General features: G+C 36.0%; 1 protein-coding gene across 1 annotated transcript in view; it reads right to left on the bottom strand.

Annotated features, from left to right (window-relative positions):
- The window catches only part of PLXDC2 (plexin domain containing 2), a 416,974-nt gene that overhangs the window by 175,443 nt on the left and 222,396 nt on the right, over nucleotides 1-19,135 (bottom strand). Inside the window, exon 3 of the mRNA XM_006759923.2 lies at nucleotides 12,902-13,048. Within this exon, the coding sequence (XP_006759986.1) occupies nucleotides 12,902-13,048 (147 nt within the window). The remainder of the gene's footprint in view (nucleotides 1-12,901; nucleotides 13,049-19,135) is intronic.

Here is a 19,135-nt window from a genome sequence, read left to right as displayed (position 1 = left end):
TTTTCTTTTTTTTTTAAAGATCTTTATTGATTAAGGGATTACATATGTGTCCTTATCCCCCTATTGCCCCCCCCCCACACACACACACACACACACTCATGCCCTCGCCCCGCTGGTGTCTGTGTCCATTGGTTAGGCTGATATGCATGCATACAAGTCCTTTGGTTGATCTTTCCCCCTTACCCCCATCCTCCCCTACCTTCCCCCCAAAGTAACTAAACTTTTAATAATTGATGATGTCCTGAGTCCATGAGAGCAAATGGTCTTAAAAATATAGGAGTATTTATTTATTGAAAAATAAATTCATGGATTAATCACTAATTTCTATACATATATCTTAACATTCCATTTTTAATAATTCAAATAAATTTTTATTTATCTTGAAGCTTTCTAATAGCTGAGATATTATTTTAAGTAGTAATAGTAGTAAAGTGAGATTTGTGCTATTGTTTTGAAAAAGTAGGTCAAATAAATCTTGAGTCAAACCATTTTCAGTATATTTATTATGCCAGGTATTAACTTTGAGAAGACTTGCAAAACTTGAGAAAAATTACATTATGTTTTACGTAAATGGCACTTTATAGTGATACTGGCTTTTATCTGAACTACCTAAATAAATGATCTTATTTCTAGTAAGATTTATATCTCTAATAGCTAAAAATGATTAAATAATCATTACTTACTAGATAACTTTTTAATGGATAACCCTGAATAAATTAAATTTTTTAACTGGGATGTAATATATTCTTCCAAAATGCAAGTAACAATTGACTGCCTTTCTTGGAAATGAATAAGGCCCAAATAAAACACATTCACCTATTAGTGCTTAAAATAGATTACTGCAGTCTCACTCCTTTGCTAACCATAAGACACACATTTTATGATCTTCTTTTAATGGAACTAAATGGAGAAATATTTTTAAATTTTAAATGGTTCTTTCCTTAATTTTGAATGATCTAGCATGTTTTGAAGTCATAGAGCCTTCAAATTACATCCCAGTTTGATTCTTAGAAGCTATGTGATTTCATAAGCCATTTAACTCCTTTAAGCCACAGTTTGCTCACCTGTAAAGGCCAGACACTTCTTTAAAGATTATTATAAGGATCAAATAATCAAATGACACTTGACCCTTCATAAGCACTGACTGGATGGTGGCTACTATCAGATTACGTACATGAAGGTATCTAGCGTAGTTCCTTAAAACAAGTTTCCTAACCAAAAAGTGGCTCCTATTTGATTCCTAGTAAATAGCTGGAAATGATTTAGTATATGTTGTCTCTAATAACAATGCAGGCAAATTACTTCTCTAATAGAATCATAGCACAATTAGATATTATGTTTCTGAGCAATATTATGATGCCCTCATTTGTATTATATTGAAGTGATTATGACTACTGTGTTTACTAATGTTAGGAGAATGAAATTAACATTTAATATATCAGACATTATGCTAAGTATTTTATCTGTTTTTAGCAAATATAAATGCTAAAATAAGGTGAACATATGATGAAAAACAGAATATTTATATAGTTGTAAAATATATTGCAAAAAGAAACTTGATAAATACAAAAAACAACAACAGTGACTTTACAGCAAAGAAACAAAACCTGGCAGACATCACATTAAGCAGATGAGCAAAGATAACATCACCAGTGACAAGACATAGTGACATCATGTACCTCCTGATATACTACACAGTGGAGGACAAAATACCATTGCTGTGTTATTCTGGCCAAAAGCAGAGACCTGTGTTTCCTCATGAAGACACAAAGGTTTTTAAGACAAACCCCAAATCAGGGAAACTATAATAACTGGCCAATACTCTTTGAAAGAGTAGAGTTCATGAGAGACAAGAAAGAATGAGGAACTATTGGAGGAGACTAGATTGGATAAATAAATGCAGTGTGGGCCCTAGATTGGATTCTGGATAAGAAAAAAAGAGGATAATACAAATTATGAATAAGGTCTATAGCTTAGTTAAGAGTATAGTAACAATGTTAATAGCTTGGTATTGATAACTGTACCATGAGTATGTAAGGTGTTCCATAACTGTGTTTTCTACCTGGAATCCTTAATATTGCAGTCACATGCTTTGCTGTTATTAGATGTAACAATTTCCTTTAACATGTAATAACAATGCATGAGACCACAGTAAAAAAAAAAAAAAAAAAAAAAAAGGCAAAATCTGAAAAAGGTGTGGAACAGTCTTCTCAGATGAAATGCATGGAATGATGGGGACTAGACTAACAGAGCACCATGCTGGGTGGGGCCACAGTGTGCTACACCCATGGAGGTCTGATGGCAACATAGCAGGCCCCTTCTCACCAGGTGATGGGCACAACCTAAACCTCTTCTATTTTTCACACTGGAGTTCAGATGCTTCCATTTCTTACCTTCTGAGGATAGATCCAGGGACCTATTTTCTAAACTTCCAGAACATTTCTTTCCTTTTTTACAATTCTTAATGGTAATTGCCCTTCACTGATTTAGTCACCTGTGTAACGGAAATCAAGTCACTTCTAACAGTACTATAAATAGTACTGAAAGATAGAGGAGGGATATAAATATAAGCATATACACATGTATGTTTGTAGATATAGCTATAGATAGAAACATTTTAATTGACATATTTCCAAAACAAGCAACTATTAAAGAGAGAAAATGGACTGTGGAGAGGCATATACATGTGGAATAGCAATGCAAACTTCTGATATAGGCCCTAAAATAAGATTCTGCTTCTAGTCCAAAAATGAGCTGAGTATATTCCAGAAAAAAAAATAGCTGCAGTGGGCACAATAATTCATAATGCTTTTACGATCAAGGATTTGTTATAAAATGGTATTTTAACCAACTCTCACACTCTGGGAGGAGAGAACAGGACATGGGTCATTGATCCAGTGACTGAAAACACTTCAAACCTAATTAAAAGATCAAAATGTTCAGGGAAATTGGCTAATCAATATGCAAATGTAAGAACAAGAGACTGGCTATTCAGTCTTTTAGAAAAAAAAAGCCCATCAATTGAATTGATTTTTTGAGTTAGGAATTCTAACCGCTTCAGCGCTTTTTTTCATAACAGAACTGAGAACTTCATTAACCCTGCATATTGAATGACACTGTGCGTGGGCCTATTCATAAATTAGAAAACAACATGTAAACATTTTGCAGTTACCTGATGCTCGCTCATGTGAAACAGAGTAAGTGAACTAGCGCCATATCTCTGGCCTCTCACAGTGCATGACTGCCAGCAAACACCTGACTTATAGGTGCTAGCCTATACTTGGGCATTTTGAGAATTATTCAAATTAGTTAGGTAACTATCCTTCAGGCGGGATACAGAACAACAGCAAGTGCCAGGGCACAGAGAAAGCACAACAGGATTTGTAAAGAAACCCCTGAAGGGTAGGTGGGGAGGACGAGAAGCAGAAAAAGCCAATTCTGGGTTTTTTACCGTGCTCTCGAAGCAACACCGTGGGTCCCCAAAGGCTTCTCAAGCCAGAGTGTGCCTAGGAAACACTTAGGGTTCTGATGAAAATGCAGATTCCGAATTGGTAGGTCTGGGGGTGAATGGGTTGAAATTCTGTGTTTCCAGTAGCTCTCCGCAGGGAGCCCACTCTGAATAGCAAGACTTGATGTCATATCAATGGTCTTTGGAACTCTAAAACAACTGCTATAAGGACTTTGACAGGCATGAAATGGATTAAAAGGATAAATAGACTTGATTCTGGATAACATCATCTTGCTTCGCCTGGTAGCACTTACATGTCCTGAAATTTTCCATTTGAGGAATTGAAGCACGGCTGTACCTGCTTGCCAAGTCCCTTTAAAGCAATGATTTGCTAGCGCTCTTTGCAGCCCTAGTACACCTGAGGGCAATGACACTCCTGTTACTTCCTTGACCAGTGGTCCTCAAACAGGGTAGGCAGGAAAAATACTCCTATTAGTTTATCCTTTGCAGTTTAAAAAGTCCCTCCCTTGCCTTCGTTGATTACAATCTGTCCTCCCTTTCCTGTCAGTGGAAAGTGACTGTTTTAAAGTTAAATATTTGCATGGTGATTATTAGTATCAGTGACACTGACATCTACAACACTGTGCCAGCCACTGAATTAAGCACTGTACAAATGTTAAATCTTTTAATTCTAATGTCAACCTTAAAAGGTTGATACTGTTACCATTCCATTTTATAGATGAGGAATTAATACAGTAAATAACATGTTCAAAATCACCCAGCTAGTAGTTGGAAAAGCAGGGGCTGGGGAGAGGGGAAGGCAGACTCAAAATCCAGGCAGCCTAAGTCCATCTCCTTAAACGCTATTACCAAGCTGCCCCTCAACAGACATGCTCTGATTTGAAATTCAATGCAGGGAGAGTGACAAAAAATTCAAAACTTGATTACAGGTTGAAATTGAAATTGGGACAAGTTCAACGTTAACTCTTCAAAGTTAACTCCTCTTTTGCTAACTTCTCTTTTTCTTAATTTTGTGTTTGGAAATATTTTCAAATTTTAAAAAGTTACAAAAATAACAGAAAGAGTCCCCTATATATTTATGCAGATCACCAATATTTATTAACATTTAGTCACGTTTGCCAACTTCTGGATTTTTCGAAAGTTAAGAAAATTGATGACTCTCAACACAGTCCCTCAGAGCTATTCCCTTTGATACTCGCACATATCTACAGGTTAACCCGTCTGGGAGCAGGGCCCAGACCTTAAACTTGGCCTATTTATCAAGAGTGAATCTTACTTGGCATTTCTTCTCAGCTGCTGCATGATAAGAAATTTCTGGCATTACATCTTAAAATAGAGGCCCAGTGCATGAATTCATGCACGGGTGGGGTCCCTCAGTCTGGCCTGCGATCAAGGATGATGGGGGCTGTCTCGCCCAGTCCCGATCAGGCCGATGGGGGCCACCCAGCCAGGGAGGGATTGTGGGAGGTTGGCCGGCTGGGGAGGGACTGTGGGAGGGCTCCAGGACGTGTCTGGCCCTCTTGCCCAGTCCCCATCAGCCAGACCTCAGTAGCAAGCTAACCTACGAATTGGAGCATCTGCCCCTGGTGGTCAGTGCATGTCATAGCACTGGTCGACCAATAGGTCGGACACTTAGCATATTATGCTTTTATTATATAGGATGAGAGTAGCTTACAGGAGGTTCACTTCCAGACGCGTTGGCATTTTAACAGAGCAACTTAGTGAAGAAAGAGACACTCATTTTCTGGGCTGGACTCAGGCACAGCACAGTTCTGGTGGTGAGCCAATGTATAAATAAACCATGTGACAGGTTGATTATTCCCAAGGACAGCGATTTCTAACCGGTGTGCCCAAAGAGGCACACTGTGTGCAGCAAGAATTTTTAAAACATGCAGTACCTGACTCTGTAGTCAGGAGCATTCACCTCTTTTCCCTTAGATTGTCAAATTTAAAAAAAAAAAATGACAACAGTCAACAAAACAATAGCCATCTGGTGTGAATGAATAAAAATTATGCCTATTTTTTTGCCAGACTGGCAAAAATTATAATATCTATTTCAGTGTGCCAAAGAACTTTAGTAATTAGTGTATGTGTGCCATGAGATGAAAAAGGTTTTGAAAATCTCTGCCTCAGTTAATCATCTACAACTTAAGAGATAGGTTATAATTTGCTAAGTAGAAACAGACAAAAATAAAATATATTGAAAATAGCCATAAAATATTTTTAAAAGATATAAAAATACTAAGTTGTCAAGGAAATCTTCATATGAAAATGTCTTGTCTTTTACCTCCTATAACTTAAGAGGTTTCACAAGAATTAAATGTACTTGCTCTTAAGAAATATTATATTATCTACATTTTGCCAACTTTTCTCATACAAAATAGTCATGTGTAAGCTTAACCACTGAGTAGCTTCAGGATGAGAATGTTTTGTACTCATGTTATATAAAATTAACCACTGGTATGTCTTCATGGGTTCATGGAGAGATCCCAGAAAAGATAATAAAAAATAGGTTGGAGAAGAGAATCCAGGATGAAAGACATAAGTAAATGGACTTATTTATTTCACCTGAGACATGGCTGAGGGTCCTATTTTAGCAGCTTTATGATTATGAAAGATTAATGTGAAATCTAAGAGAGTTTCATAGAAACCTCAAGTATTCAACTCCCTGTGACATTAAAAAGCTGAGTAGATATTTGCCTACCTAGAATTATTTTACAGCCATCACTGGTAACAGAGAACGTATAAAATTACTTCCCAATGTTCCTACGTTAATTTTACATAAAGAATGGTGCCCACCCCCCACTAAAGACACAATATGGAGAATGAAGATGACATTGACCTGAAATATGATGAACTCAAGTATGATTTTTTAAAAAAGAATGTCTTGCTTTGGAAACCTAAGGCTTGTTATATGTATAAGAATTGATCACTGGGGGCTTCATAAGGCTGCTGCTATCTTCAAGAATCACCAAAGGACCTGCAATGTCTAAAATACGGTTCTTAGATTCAGGAAGGGTATCAAGGGTATCTTAAATGATTAGTAATTTATATAATTAGATCAGCAAAAGGAGTTTACTAAACTCAGCAACTTGAATGGGCCAAGAAGTGTTTGATGTGTTCTTAATGCCACCAGGGGAAGAGACTAGCTCTTTCCATTACTTCCTGGCTCTGAGGCAGATGGACCAGCCTGATTCCCTGGCACCCAGAGGAACAGAAGTCAGTTTCTCTAATCTCATGTGATAATGCTGAATGGATCACAAACCCTCAAATAACACTTCTTCAGTAGAGAGAATTATTCTCAAAATTGGTAGGTGGCTATTTGAAATTGTAAGAGTAAAATGAATGAAGCCAAAATCAAGCTGGAAAGATACGTGCAGGCACAACTCATCTGTTTGTTATTAAACTAGAGGAAATCCCATGAGCAAAACCAAGTAAGGCCAGGTGGATGGGCTATGGATGTCTTACTTGAAATGAAACAATTCAAAAGACAGAGCAGCAAGTTTATTCACCCAACCCAACAAAAATAAGTAAAAGCAACTTGTTAGATACTGTGAACAGGACACGGGCAGAAATGTGTGGTCTAGATAATAGCCTAATAGAAACAGTCATTTGAATTGCCTTTAGAGTTAATCATTTAGAGAAATTAGCATTTATCAGTAGATTTTCTGATGCACAGAAAAAAATGAAATTGCGTAATATGAGCAAACAATGGAATATAATCACAATTGGCATCCAAATTTAGCTCTCCCAACATCAACATTATGCAAATGTAAGACTGATAGAAATGCTGGTTGAAATGATGCTATTTTCCTGGTGGGGCGGGGGGGGGGGGGGGGGGGGGGAATAAACTGCAGAAAACTTCATTTTTTTTAAATGAAGCTTTCTGCTTATAAATCAAGTAGCCTGAGGATCTCTGCCAAGAACAATGTTATTAAAATTTAGAACAATCACCATGTCAAAACTACAAGTTTCATCAAAAACCTTGCCTGCAATATGACAGAGAGGTACAGAGTAGCACTTCATTTCATTTTGCTGAGGTTTCTTATATAAAGAATCAATCTTTTTTACTAGCATAGAGAAAGATACAATTTTATAAGCTAAGAGTGGGCTTATATCTGATCTGGCAAAGAGCACATTGACAATTTCTTGGCAAAATAAAGTATATGGAGATATAATATTGATATTAATATCTATCTACCTATATTCTTAGAGAATACTTAGAAATTAGCTTATTTGGGGGTTTATTATGTTTTTGGACTATCCAATAACAATGCACTTGCAATCTCATTTTTATTTGATATTCTCATAGCTATTTCATTTTTATTCTCAAATAAGAACTGAGGGGTAGTCAAGGAGGGCAGGTTGTAAAAGTAAAATGCAGAGAGTCCAAAACCTGAGAAAAAAAAAATTTGGAGCCAAGGTTTTATAACTTCTATAACCCCAAACTCCTTCCACCAGAGAGTGGTTTCAAGTTGTAAAGCAGAATTTGATAAACCATAGTTTCAGAAGGCAAAATAATTCTAATTTGACTAGCTACTGAATCAAACTTTGTGCCCAGCAATGGATGAAAGTATATGATTTAGAAATATAGAAAATAATCTCAAAATTATGAAATTTGAAGTTCCACACAGAGGGAAAGAAACAGGTACAAACAGGTTCCTAGGTTTGTAGTTAGAAACTTCCAGAGCTACAACCTGACAACTGTATGACTTTCAATATCAGAAAACAGATAAAACACAACAACCTAAAACAAATAAGTACCAGTAATTGAATATAAAGTGCTGGCTCATTGCTTGCCATATGGTAGGGACTTACTGCAAATTTTTTCAACTTTATCTAGGAATACAAGATCCTTCCTTTAATTTGTCAAAGGTAAAAGCAGGCTTTAACATCTGCTTTATTTATTTTTAATAATAATTTAAGAAATGTTATTTAAACCAAAATGCACAATGGGGAAGTTTGAAAGAACATGTAATGAAATTGCAATATACATATGTAATGTAAATACTGAGTATATCTTACATATAAAAAGAAAAAGAAGTTAGTGTGTCCTGTCATGTAAAACGTGAATTAAATGATTTAGAAACAAATACTCAGCTGTGAAATTTTAAGATACTAGAGGCCCGGTGCACGAAATTTGTGTACTCGGGGGTCCCTCAGCCCAGCCTGCGCCCTCACGTAGTGCGGGAGCCCTTGGGGGATGTCTGACTGATGGCTTAGGTGGGGAGCAGGCCTAAGCCATTAGTTGGATATCCTTAGCACTGCTGTGGAGGCAGGAGAGGCTCCCACCACCGCTGCTGCACTTGCCAGCCATGAACCTGGCTTCTGGCTGAGCAGTGCTCCCCTGTGAGAGCCCACTGACCACCAGGGGGCAGCTCCTGTGTTGTGAGGCTGCCCCCTGGTGGTCAGTGTGCATCATAGCGACCGGTCATTCCACTGGCCGATTTCCATATTAGCCTTCTATTATATAGGATTATGTTAATGGAGAACAGGGATAACTTTTACTGTCTCCACCCTCCTCCTCTTTCTAGAATATTAATTTATGATCCCAAAATGGCTTTGGACCACATTTATGAGTGATGGTGGAAGAGGGAAAAATATTTTTTAAAAAATTATGCTACCAAATCAGACACTCCTTTGTCTTCCTCTGACCAATTCTGAGGAAGCCAGGAAAGAGGAAGGTAGCTGTGTCTTCAGAAAAATCAATCTTCTAGCTTTCTCACTCTACCTCCTGTTTAGTCAGGACTGGATTACTTAACTAACTGCTCCTGAGTCTGTCCCTAGGTATATAATTTCTTCTTCTTCTTTTTTTTTTGACCTTGGACATGCAAATTATATCCTTTGGTGATGAGATTATAGAAACTTCCCTCTTCTTTTAGGGCTTAAATGTTTGCAGCCAAATTACCAGAGAGCATTGCATCAAGAATTATGAAAATCATGACATCAGTAAACCAAGTCAACCTCGAAGTCTTGTTTCCCATTTGCCATTTTCCCTTGTGCTAAAACCTCTCAGTAACATCACAGGGAGAACAGCTGTGTTATGGTGTGTGTGTTCTGTGAAGGTTGAAGGGAGGGGTTCTGTGGATATTACTGAGTCCCCTAGTGTCTTAACATTAGAAATCTGTCCTCATCTCTAACAACCTGATTCTACTCAGAGGAAGGCGTAATGGAAACAGACCAGAGAGATCCAGGAAGGACTGGAAATGTGGGGAGGCCAATTGAGGACATTTTAAACCATGAATCACTCTTTACAAATTATAAATCTCATACTAATTTTTATGAAAGAAAGAATGTTTGTAGAAAAATTTTTAAATGTTCTATTAATTTATAAGTTTCCAGATATAAAATTTAAGGTCAAGGTATATAATTTCTTCTTCTTCACGCCCTCCATCTTGCCCCAGGGTAAGGGCTATGCCCTCCATCTTACCCTGGATCCTCCATTTTTGGGCAGCCATGTGCTCGGCAAGGAGCTTCTTCCCGGAAGCCCAAGCCTCTGCTAGCCACACCCAGGATTTCTTTAAACTAACCAATGACAATCAAGGGAAGTGTGCGCCATAAATATGACCACATCCTGTGTAACAAGACACCGACTTGCACCTGGCCAATCGGCAGGGCCCACAGTCCTTTCTCCTCCCCTTACTCCAACCCCCCTATAAAACCCCTCTCCACACAGAGTTCTCTCTCTGTGTCACTTGGCTTGCTGTTGCGTTGGTGCGTGTGGTAGGGGAGCCGAGCTAGCTTGAATAAAGATTCTTTGCTTTTGCATCAGACTCGGCTGGCTCCCTGGTGGGCTTTGGGGGATCTTGAAATCTAGGCATAACAGAGTCCAATTTTCACATTTTTCTACTGAAGAAAAGAAAACCCTTGTGTACTATTGGTGGGGATGTAAACTGGTGCAGCCACTATGGAAAACAATATAGAGGTTTTTTGAAAAATTAAAAGTAGAACTACCATATGATCTAGCGATTCCATGTCTGGGTATTTAACTGAAGAAATATATAACACTAATTCAAAAAGATATATGCAGCCCTATGTTCATTGTAGCATTAACAATAGCTAATATATGGAAGCAACCTAAATGTCCATTAATAGACAATGAATAAAAAAGATGTGGTACGTATGTACAATGGAATATTACTCAGCCATAAAAAACAAATGAAATCTTACTATTTGCAACAACATGGATGAACCTGGAGGGTATTATGCTAAGTGAAATAAGTCAGATAGAGAAAAACAGATTCCTTATGATTTTATATTTAGGTAGAATTTAGAAAACAAAAATAAACAAACAAAGAAAAAAAAGTAATATTATTGAAGAGAAGCAGAGTTTTCCATTCTAAAATATGCTTTTTGGGTTATTATTTTTAAAGCTGGATATTTTCAAGAAAGAAGACTTAGGAAAATCCTTTGGCCCCTTACCCACTTAAAGGAATTTAGATAGAAAACCTGCTCCAGGAAGAGAACTATCATCTTAGATAACATGAATTAAGTGTGATTGACAGAGAGGAAGCTAGTAAGAACCTTTTGATCAAAGTCCTCACTGGGTCCCTTTGTTGAGTATGGCCCAGCAAGCATTTATTTACCAAACATTAGCTGTTTCATCTCCATGTGAATTGCCTTTCCACCCTTTAAAGTCCCAAACCATAACTCCCAACCCCCTTTCCCCTAAGCTTGAGAGGGCATGTAAGCCTCATCTGTCCTATATATATTTTAGTAAAGCAAAGTGGGATTTACTGAAGATGAAATAACTTTCTAATAGACACTGTCCTACTATAATCATTTTGTCTTCTTTTGAAGATCCATTTCTAAACCCAACAGTGAATCATTTCTGAATCTGTCATATTGCCTGGGGTTGCTAGAATATGGAAAAGCCAGATGATGAAATCATCAAGGAAAGGTGGCTACTTTGTAGTGTTTTTGTGTGTATGTTGTTGTTGTTTTTTAATCCTAACCCTGGGACATGTTTTTTATTGATTTGAAAGAGAGAGGAAAGGGATATAAGGGAGGGGGGATAGGGGAAAGAGAGAGAGAGAGAGAGAGAAAGAGAGAGAGAGAGAGAGAGAGAGATGCCCAGGACAGGAATACAACCCACAGCCTTTTAGTGTATGGGAGGACATTCTAACCCACAGAGTAACCCAGCCAGGGCAAGCTGGCTACTTTGCTTCTCTGGCTCAGAAAACATGTGCTCTACATTGAAAACTGAATAAATCATTATGGTAGATCATAATTAACTTCCATTTTAACTGTTAGAAGTTGACCTCCTGAAATAGGAAAGTCTGGTATATATATATATATATGATGAAGTTTGTGGCCAAAATTTTTGATATTTTACATCTACCGAATCCATGCCTCTTTGAGTCACTTAACCTATTGAGTCTTTATATCAATAATGGCAGAATACTTGAAAATTTAAAGTTGTTTCACTTTAAGTCATACTAAACTGAACAAGACATCACCTCATTAACAGTAAGATCACCGCTGTTGTCTATGATAGCAAAACTAAATAACTTCTAAAATGTTAAATCAGGCACTTATCAGGAAGCAAGTCTCAAAATCTGCTGAAAACCAACTGCGACAAATTTTACACACACATTTTGAGTGTGGGCTTCACTGCTTACGTTAGCATCCTAATTTCATCACTTACTAGTTAGAGACTTGTAGGTAGATTCCTTATTTTTCCAAGACTCCATTCTCTCATCTGCAATATCTGCACAGTAATTAGTATTGAAATCATAGGATTGTTGCGAACATTGAAAAGCTAACCTGCATAAGCATTCAGTCTATAAGGTAGAAAAGGATAACAATGACCATGTGAGGTGAGTCCTATATAACTTCCCCTGTCATCCCTACCATACAGATGCATAAACTGTGCCTCAGAATTGTTACATTATTTGTTTAAGAAACCACAGCTGGTAAATAATGAACTCAGGCTTAAAATATAATCGGAGACTTCTAGGTTTAATTTTTTCCTTTATATCAAACTTCTTCACTTAGATTTTTATCTTGGTCTATATGTGTATCAGAATCATAAATGTTTCTGGTTACATCTTTCCCAGGCCAAGAGTAAGAAACCCATGCAAAATGGAAGATACTAAATTAATGTAATTTTTAAAAAATATTGTCTACACTCATGGATCACAAAAAAAACTGACAACCATCCAAGATCTATCTCAACATTGAATACGTAACTCATCCTCTGATTAGGAAAATTGTTAATTAATTTAATTAATAGTTTAATTAAATGTGGCTTCTCAAAATAATTATTTTTCATTTTCTATAATATCTTATATGCAATTATTAATCTAAATTGCAGTTGCGGAACTAAGTATACTTGAACAGTGATCATAACAAGAAATGTTGATATGTCAATTAAAACAAATTTTTTTTTTGCAGCAGGAAAAAATAAAATTGAAATGTCAAAGCACTTACTGCAGCTTGTCGATGAGTATTGGAAAGTATTCCATGAATCTTCACTTTGTCCTTTTCCATTTGGTCTATGTTCACCCACAAATCCCGGCTGGCCGAATCAGAGGGACCATATATCCGAGATATATAGTAATTGTGATCTGTGTCCTCCTGTAATAATAGAGAAAAGTGCACATAAAGAACAGAGCATGGATGGAAAAAAAAAAAAATAAGCAATCCAATTAAAAAATGGGCAGAGGACCTGAATAGACACTTTGCCAAAGAGGACATACAGATGGCCAATAGACATATAAAAAAATTCTCAGTGTCCCTAATCATCAGAGAAATACAAATTAAAACAACAATGTTGGCAAAGATGTGGAGAAAAGAGAACCTTCATACACTGTTGGTGGCAATGCAGATTGGGGAAGCACTATGAAAACCAGTATGGAGGTTCCTCAGAAAATTAAAAATGCAACTGTATTATAACCCAGTAATCCCACTCTGGGTATGTATATGAAGATACACTAATTCACAAGAAAATATGCAACCTTATGTTCATTGCAGCATTATTTGCAAGAGTCAAGATATAAAAGCAAATCAAGTGCCTATCAACATTGGACAAAAATGTGGTGGCACATATGTGCAATGGAATATTATTTGGCCATAAGAAAGAATAAAATCTTACCATTTGCAACAGCATGGATGGACCTTGAGGGCAGTATGCTAAGTGAAATAAGTCAGAGACAGATAAGTACTATATGTTCTTATATGTGCAATCTAAAAAAGCTGAACTCATAGAAACAGGGTAGGATGGTGGTTACCAGGGGTTGGGGTTTTGGAGAAACGGGGAGATGTTGGTCAAAGGGTACAAACTACCCAATAAATTCTGGGGATCTTCTATACAGCATAGTGACTATAGTTAACACTGTAATACATGTACAGTATTATGTACTTGAAAGTTGCTAAGAGAGTAGATTTTAAATGTTCTCCCCACAATAAAGAACCGGTAATTATGTGATATGATGTCAGTGTTAGCTAATGCTATCATGGTAATTATTTTGTAATATACTAATGTACCAAATCAACATATTTTATAGATAAACTTACACACTATCACATGTCAATTTTATCTCAATAGGGCTGGAGAGAAAAGAGGCATTTAATCCAATTTATGTAAATTACAGAGTTATAGACAGACTTTCATGAAAAAGAAAAAATAGTCAGTTCTCAACAGAAATGAACAGATTATGATCCCAAAAAATTCTTAAAATACAAACTAAATAATGATACTATGAAATTAAAAGTGTTAGTATTCTTCAAAACAGCTAAAGGAGTGAACTGCTAGTGGATGTGAATTAGATAAAAAATATATAAAATTAGTAGGCTTCTTTAGAAGAAATTTATAAATAAACAATAGTCTTTCTATTACAGGAATCTCTGTAATTGCTGACCAAAGAAAATGCCAGTCTTGGAACTATTTAATGAAAACTTGAGTTATAATTACCACTGAGTGACAACAAATTCAAACTTCTCTTCTTTAAAGCTGGGGTTACATTAAGGCCTGCTTTAAGTTAAAGATCCTAGAAATGGATAATATATTTTTTCTCTATAATTGGGGTTACTAAATTCTACTTTTATGTGATTCTCATTATCGGTATCACCATGGTACCTGCTACAAAACCTTTATTTTTCATGTCTCTCACTCAGTGCAAAGACTTAAATGTTTTAAAAGGCAATTTTGAAGAGAAACTCCCAGAAAATAAAATGATTCTTGACCAATTCAAATTGCAAATATTTTTTTTTACCATGAAATGTAATGGTGTATATCAATTTGTGGAGCCCACTAGATAGAATATATTTTAAAACATTCAGGTATATGTAAGAATAATGGTTATTGAATAGAGGGTCTGTGATTTGAATAATATTTGAGATGTGAATATTGCCTAATGCATTTATTAGTTGTTCTCATTAAATAAAGTACAATTATTCTTGAAATCTTGTCAAAACAAGAATCCCAGCTACCTTTTCACAAGCCATCAGGCTAGATAGATATAGAAAACTGACTACATAAAGGAAGGGAATATTTTTAGTACTAGATTTTGCTGCATGACTAAAAAAAAAATATTGACCCTACATGTAAATATTGAGAACAGTGATTAAATGTTAACATTAAAATTTTTTTTAAAGTTCCTAAGTAAACCTCCAATTAAACTCTGGGTATAACATTGAATTGTGTGTATACCGATAAGAAAATTATGCAGAGAAAGGAGAAAAAAGGAGATACAAAGGAAGAAGAAGGAAGAAGATTCCATGCAGCTCAAGAGAGATTTCATAGGGCTTCCAGCACTCCCTTCCAGAAGATTAAGACACTGATTATGTGGGTTCTGGGGGGAGGGGGTAACAAGCATTGCGACTGTGTTGCCAGCGGGTCTTCCCTGTTGACTGGCGCTTCACCACTGGACACTTCTGAGGTGGGTCCCCTCCTTGCCATTGGGCACAAGCCATTCTGCACACGTCACTCCAATGGCCACAAGGGCTGGTGGGGATCAGGAGCACACAAGCATGGCAAGAAAGACCAACCAGTGAGACATCTAGAAGCTTAAAGGAGATGCTTTCTCTTATTCTGATTGCTGAGAAATGTAGGTGTGAGACTTGAACTACTGCCCACATGTTGCTGCCAAGAGGAAACCGGGCCTGAAGACACAGCAAACATAGATGAGAACAGAACAACAATCAATGCAAAGAAAAAGCCAGATCCCTGATCAGGTACATATAAGTGTGACCTACACTTGGGTGTGTTAACCATGAAATCTTTTTTATTGTTAAAACACCTTTTGTTGGGTAATTGTCAACTAAAAGAGTCCTAACTGACAAACAAGTTTCCCTAACTTGCAATCCAAAGAGACTCAACTTAAGCAACACACTGAAGAAGGCAAACTAATCTAGAGATTTACACATCTGTATAACAAACATCTCCCATTCAATTCTGGTATTCTAGCTAATCACATAGCAGAAATGAAATTTTAAATCTAACTTCCCAGAAATCATCAGATCTGCATAACAAGTGATAATGAATCATGTAATTTCCCAACGAATCATATAAAGGGGTGGTTTTGAAGAAAATTGTCTATGAGTTTAAATAAGAATTTTAATTTGTCCCTATTGCTAGAATTATTATAAACAGTTCAGCAACACTAAAGTCAGAGATGTAATCTTTAGGTGAATTATGTAACACATTCTATGATGCTGCCAAATTTCCACATAAATATCATATAGTATTCTCTTTAAAACTGCAAATTTTCACTATAGAATTCAGTATAATTATTGCAATCAACACATTTAAAAGGACTTTGGTATTTCTCTTAACACCTATATCTCTGTAATTAGTCAAGATATAGTCTTAGCCCTAACCGTTTTGGCTCAGTGGATAGAGCGTCAGCCTGCGAACTGAAGGGTCCCAGGGTCGATTCCGGTCAAGGGCATGTACTTTGGTTGCGGGCACATCCCCAGTAGGGGGTGTGCAGGAGGCTGTTGGTCGATGTTTCTGTCTCATCGATGTTTCTAACTCTCTATGCCTCTCCCTTCCTCTCTGTAAAAAATCAATAAAATATGTAAAAAAAAAGATACAGTCTTAAAGTTAACATAAAGAATAATATCATTATGCTTAAATAATGATTATCTGCAAAAATATACATGTTGCCTAATTACAATCACTGATACGGGTATGTGATAATACACCTTTATTTTTACTCACATCTTTGAAAATATTGCAAAGCTAAAGATTGGCCTTGATGTTTGACAAGTTTGTCAATTGCCATGGCAACTTTTATTCAAAAAGGAAGGCTATTTTTTACCCAGGAATTTAGAGACATAAGTTATTAAGTTCCAGGGTGAAGCACTGGGCTCAGTTATTCAGGGTAGCCATCAAATAGCTGTCTTAAGAATGTGACATTTCAGCACTATTAAATGATAGGGGCCATATACTGTCCTGTATAGGAGTAATGGCACTTAAAGAGTTGTCAAAAGCCAATTCAGGTACAAAGATTTTCCTTTTCTTCTCAACCACAAACTATTTTTAACATCATAGAAAATAAAACAAAACCCTACTAAGATATGCCTAGTTGCCAATTCACTTAGGAAACCAACTGTTACTGAAAGTAGATGGCACAGTAGGTAGCTATAAACCCTATAAATCCATTCTTCTCGAACATGCTGGGAAATGAGCAGCTGTAAATGAAAAGAGGATAGACAGCAAACACACAGAGGAAGTCATCGTAATTGTAGCCTAAACATTTGGCAACATGCAATTTACACAATTCCTAACTCTTTTTTTTTTCTATCATGGGGGTCAAGTTGATTTTATGGTGGGTAATTTTTATGAATGCCTAACATTGCCTTATGCAGTAATAGCACTTGAACTCCAAATTTATTTCACTGTGCTAGTCATTTGAAATATCTGGATACAAAAAACATAATCAAAGTTCTTAGGTAAAGTTATATAGCATTGGATCAATTTGGCACCTCACAAAGATAGTTCCATAATAAATACAAGATTATAATTTCAACTGTTCCTGCCAGGTATTAATATGTATCGAATATATAAATCATTTCTTATACAAATCATTTCACAATAACTATATAGTGCATTTAAAGTTAAAGCTATTTTAAAGTATTACCTGTATATATTAAACCCTTCAAAAACAAAGAGTTAGTATAGTCCTCTTTGATATAAAAGCATGTTAATATAAGAAACCAAAGAACATGATAAAGTAAAAAGAGAGAGAGAAAAAGAATGATCTGGCAGTACTCAGGAAAAAAATTACAGAGATAAACTAAATAGTAACAAGAGGAGAATAAACATGATGAAATTACTAGTTAGGACACAGAAAACAGTCTTGAGAAGTGTATACAAGATGAAATGGAAAAGATAATGAAATAAGTGTCTAAGATAGACAACAATATAAATTATATATGTATAGTGCCGGAGTCCATTCATTGTCTTCACTAGCTGAGTTTAGACAGAGACACCTCAAAAGCTAGTAGTCATTGAAAGTCCTGGCCAAGGTCAGGGCTGTGCACCACCCAGTTAATCCAGGAACCACTCAGTTAATTTAGACAATAATAGTTGAAGCATCCCCACCTTAGTTCCCTTAATTCCTTAGATATCACTCAGCATCTGGCACCCGAACGTGGAGGGAGTGTTCGAACCCTACTCCACACAGAACGTGGAGGGAGTGTTACTCAACAGTAGAGTAGTAATATTTATATTTTTTCTTAAATATATATATATATAAATGCTTTTAAAAACATTAGAACAATTTCTCTGAGATAAAGATTTAAATGCTTTTAAAAACATTAGAACAATTTATCTGAGATAAAGATTTGAACCTGTACATCATGTCCCAAGAAAATTTACGATAGGATTTTGAGTACTAAGAATTTTCCTATTACTCAAAATATTCATGGATTTTTTTAAAATCTTATAAAAATCTAGAAAAACAAATCAAGTTATCTCTAAGGAGGGAAAAAATGAGATAGTCTAATACTTTCTCATAATATCCAGTGGAAACAATGCCCACACAATGTGAGATAAAGAAGTTGTGACTCAAGAATGTTTCACCCTGCAAAGTTGTAATTTAAGTATAAAGGCAACAAATATATTTCTAATACATACAAATGCAGAAGGAATAGACCATAAGTGGGACTTTCTTAAAAACATAGTAACTAATAATACAACCAAAGCTATCAGGTGGTGAATCAAACGGTCTCAGGAACGAAGAAGCTGTAGTAAGCTTTAGATGGTGAGCACTGACTCCAGAGCAATTAGGTTCAGAGAAACAGGACATTTTCGTTATTATGGTTATAAATCACAATGTAAAAATCAACTGTGAAAATAAATAAAAATAGTCTAAGTCCATTATCATGTTTCATAGAAAGTAATCAGTAGAAATCTGAGCTATAGAAATCTAGTGTTAAAAAGTAAGAAACTCAAATTTTTAATATTAAGAGAACTCTTTAAGGAAAAACTCTGAAACCAGATGGCATGCATGCCTTCAAAGGCCAGAAGCTGGGCCTTTGAATTCATTATTTTCCTCAAATACAGAATTCTTAATGCAACCCAATTTATAAAATTATATCCATCTAAATATAGACACATACCTTTAGTCTTTTATTTCTCTATCTCTCTGATTTTATAGATAGTTATAGATAGATAGATAGATAGATAGATAGATGATAGATAGATGACAGATACAT

The sequence above is a fragment of the Myotis davidii genome, unplaced genomic scaffold, assembly GCF_000327345.1.
Source record: "Myotis davidii unplaced genomic scaffold, ASM32734v1 scaffold376, whole genome shotgun sequence".
NCBI classification, from domain to species: domain Eukaryota; kingdom Metazoa; phylum Chordata; class Mammalia; order Chiroptera; family Vespertilionidae; genus Myotis; species Myotis davidii.
The sequence above is the reverse complement of the archived record's forward strand: the minus strand, read 5'-3'. Positions and strand labels throughout refer to the sequence as shown.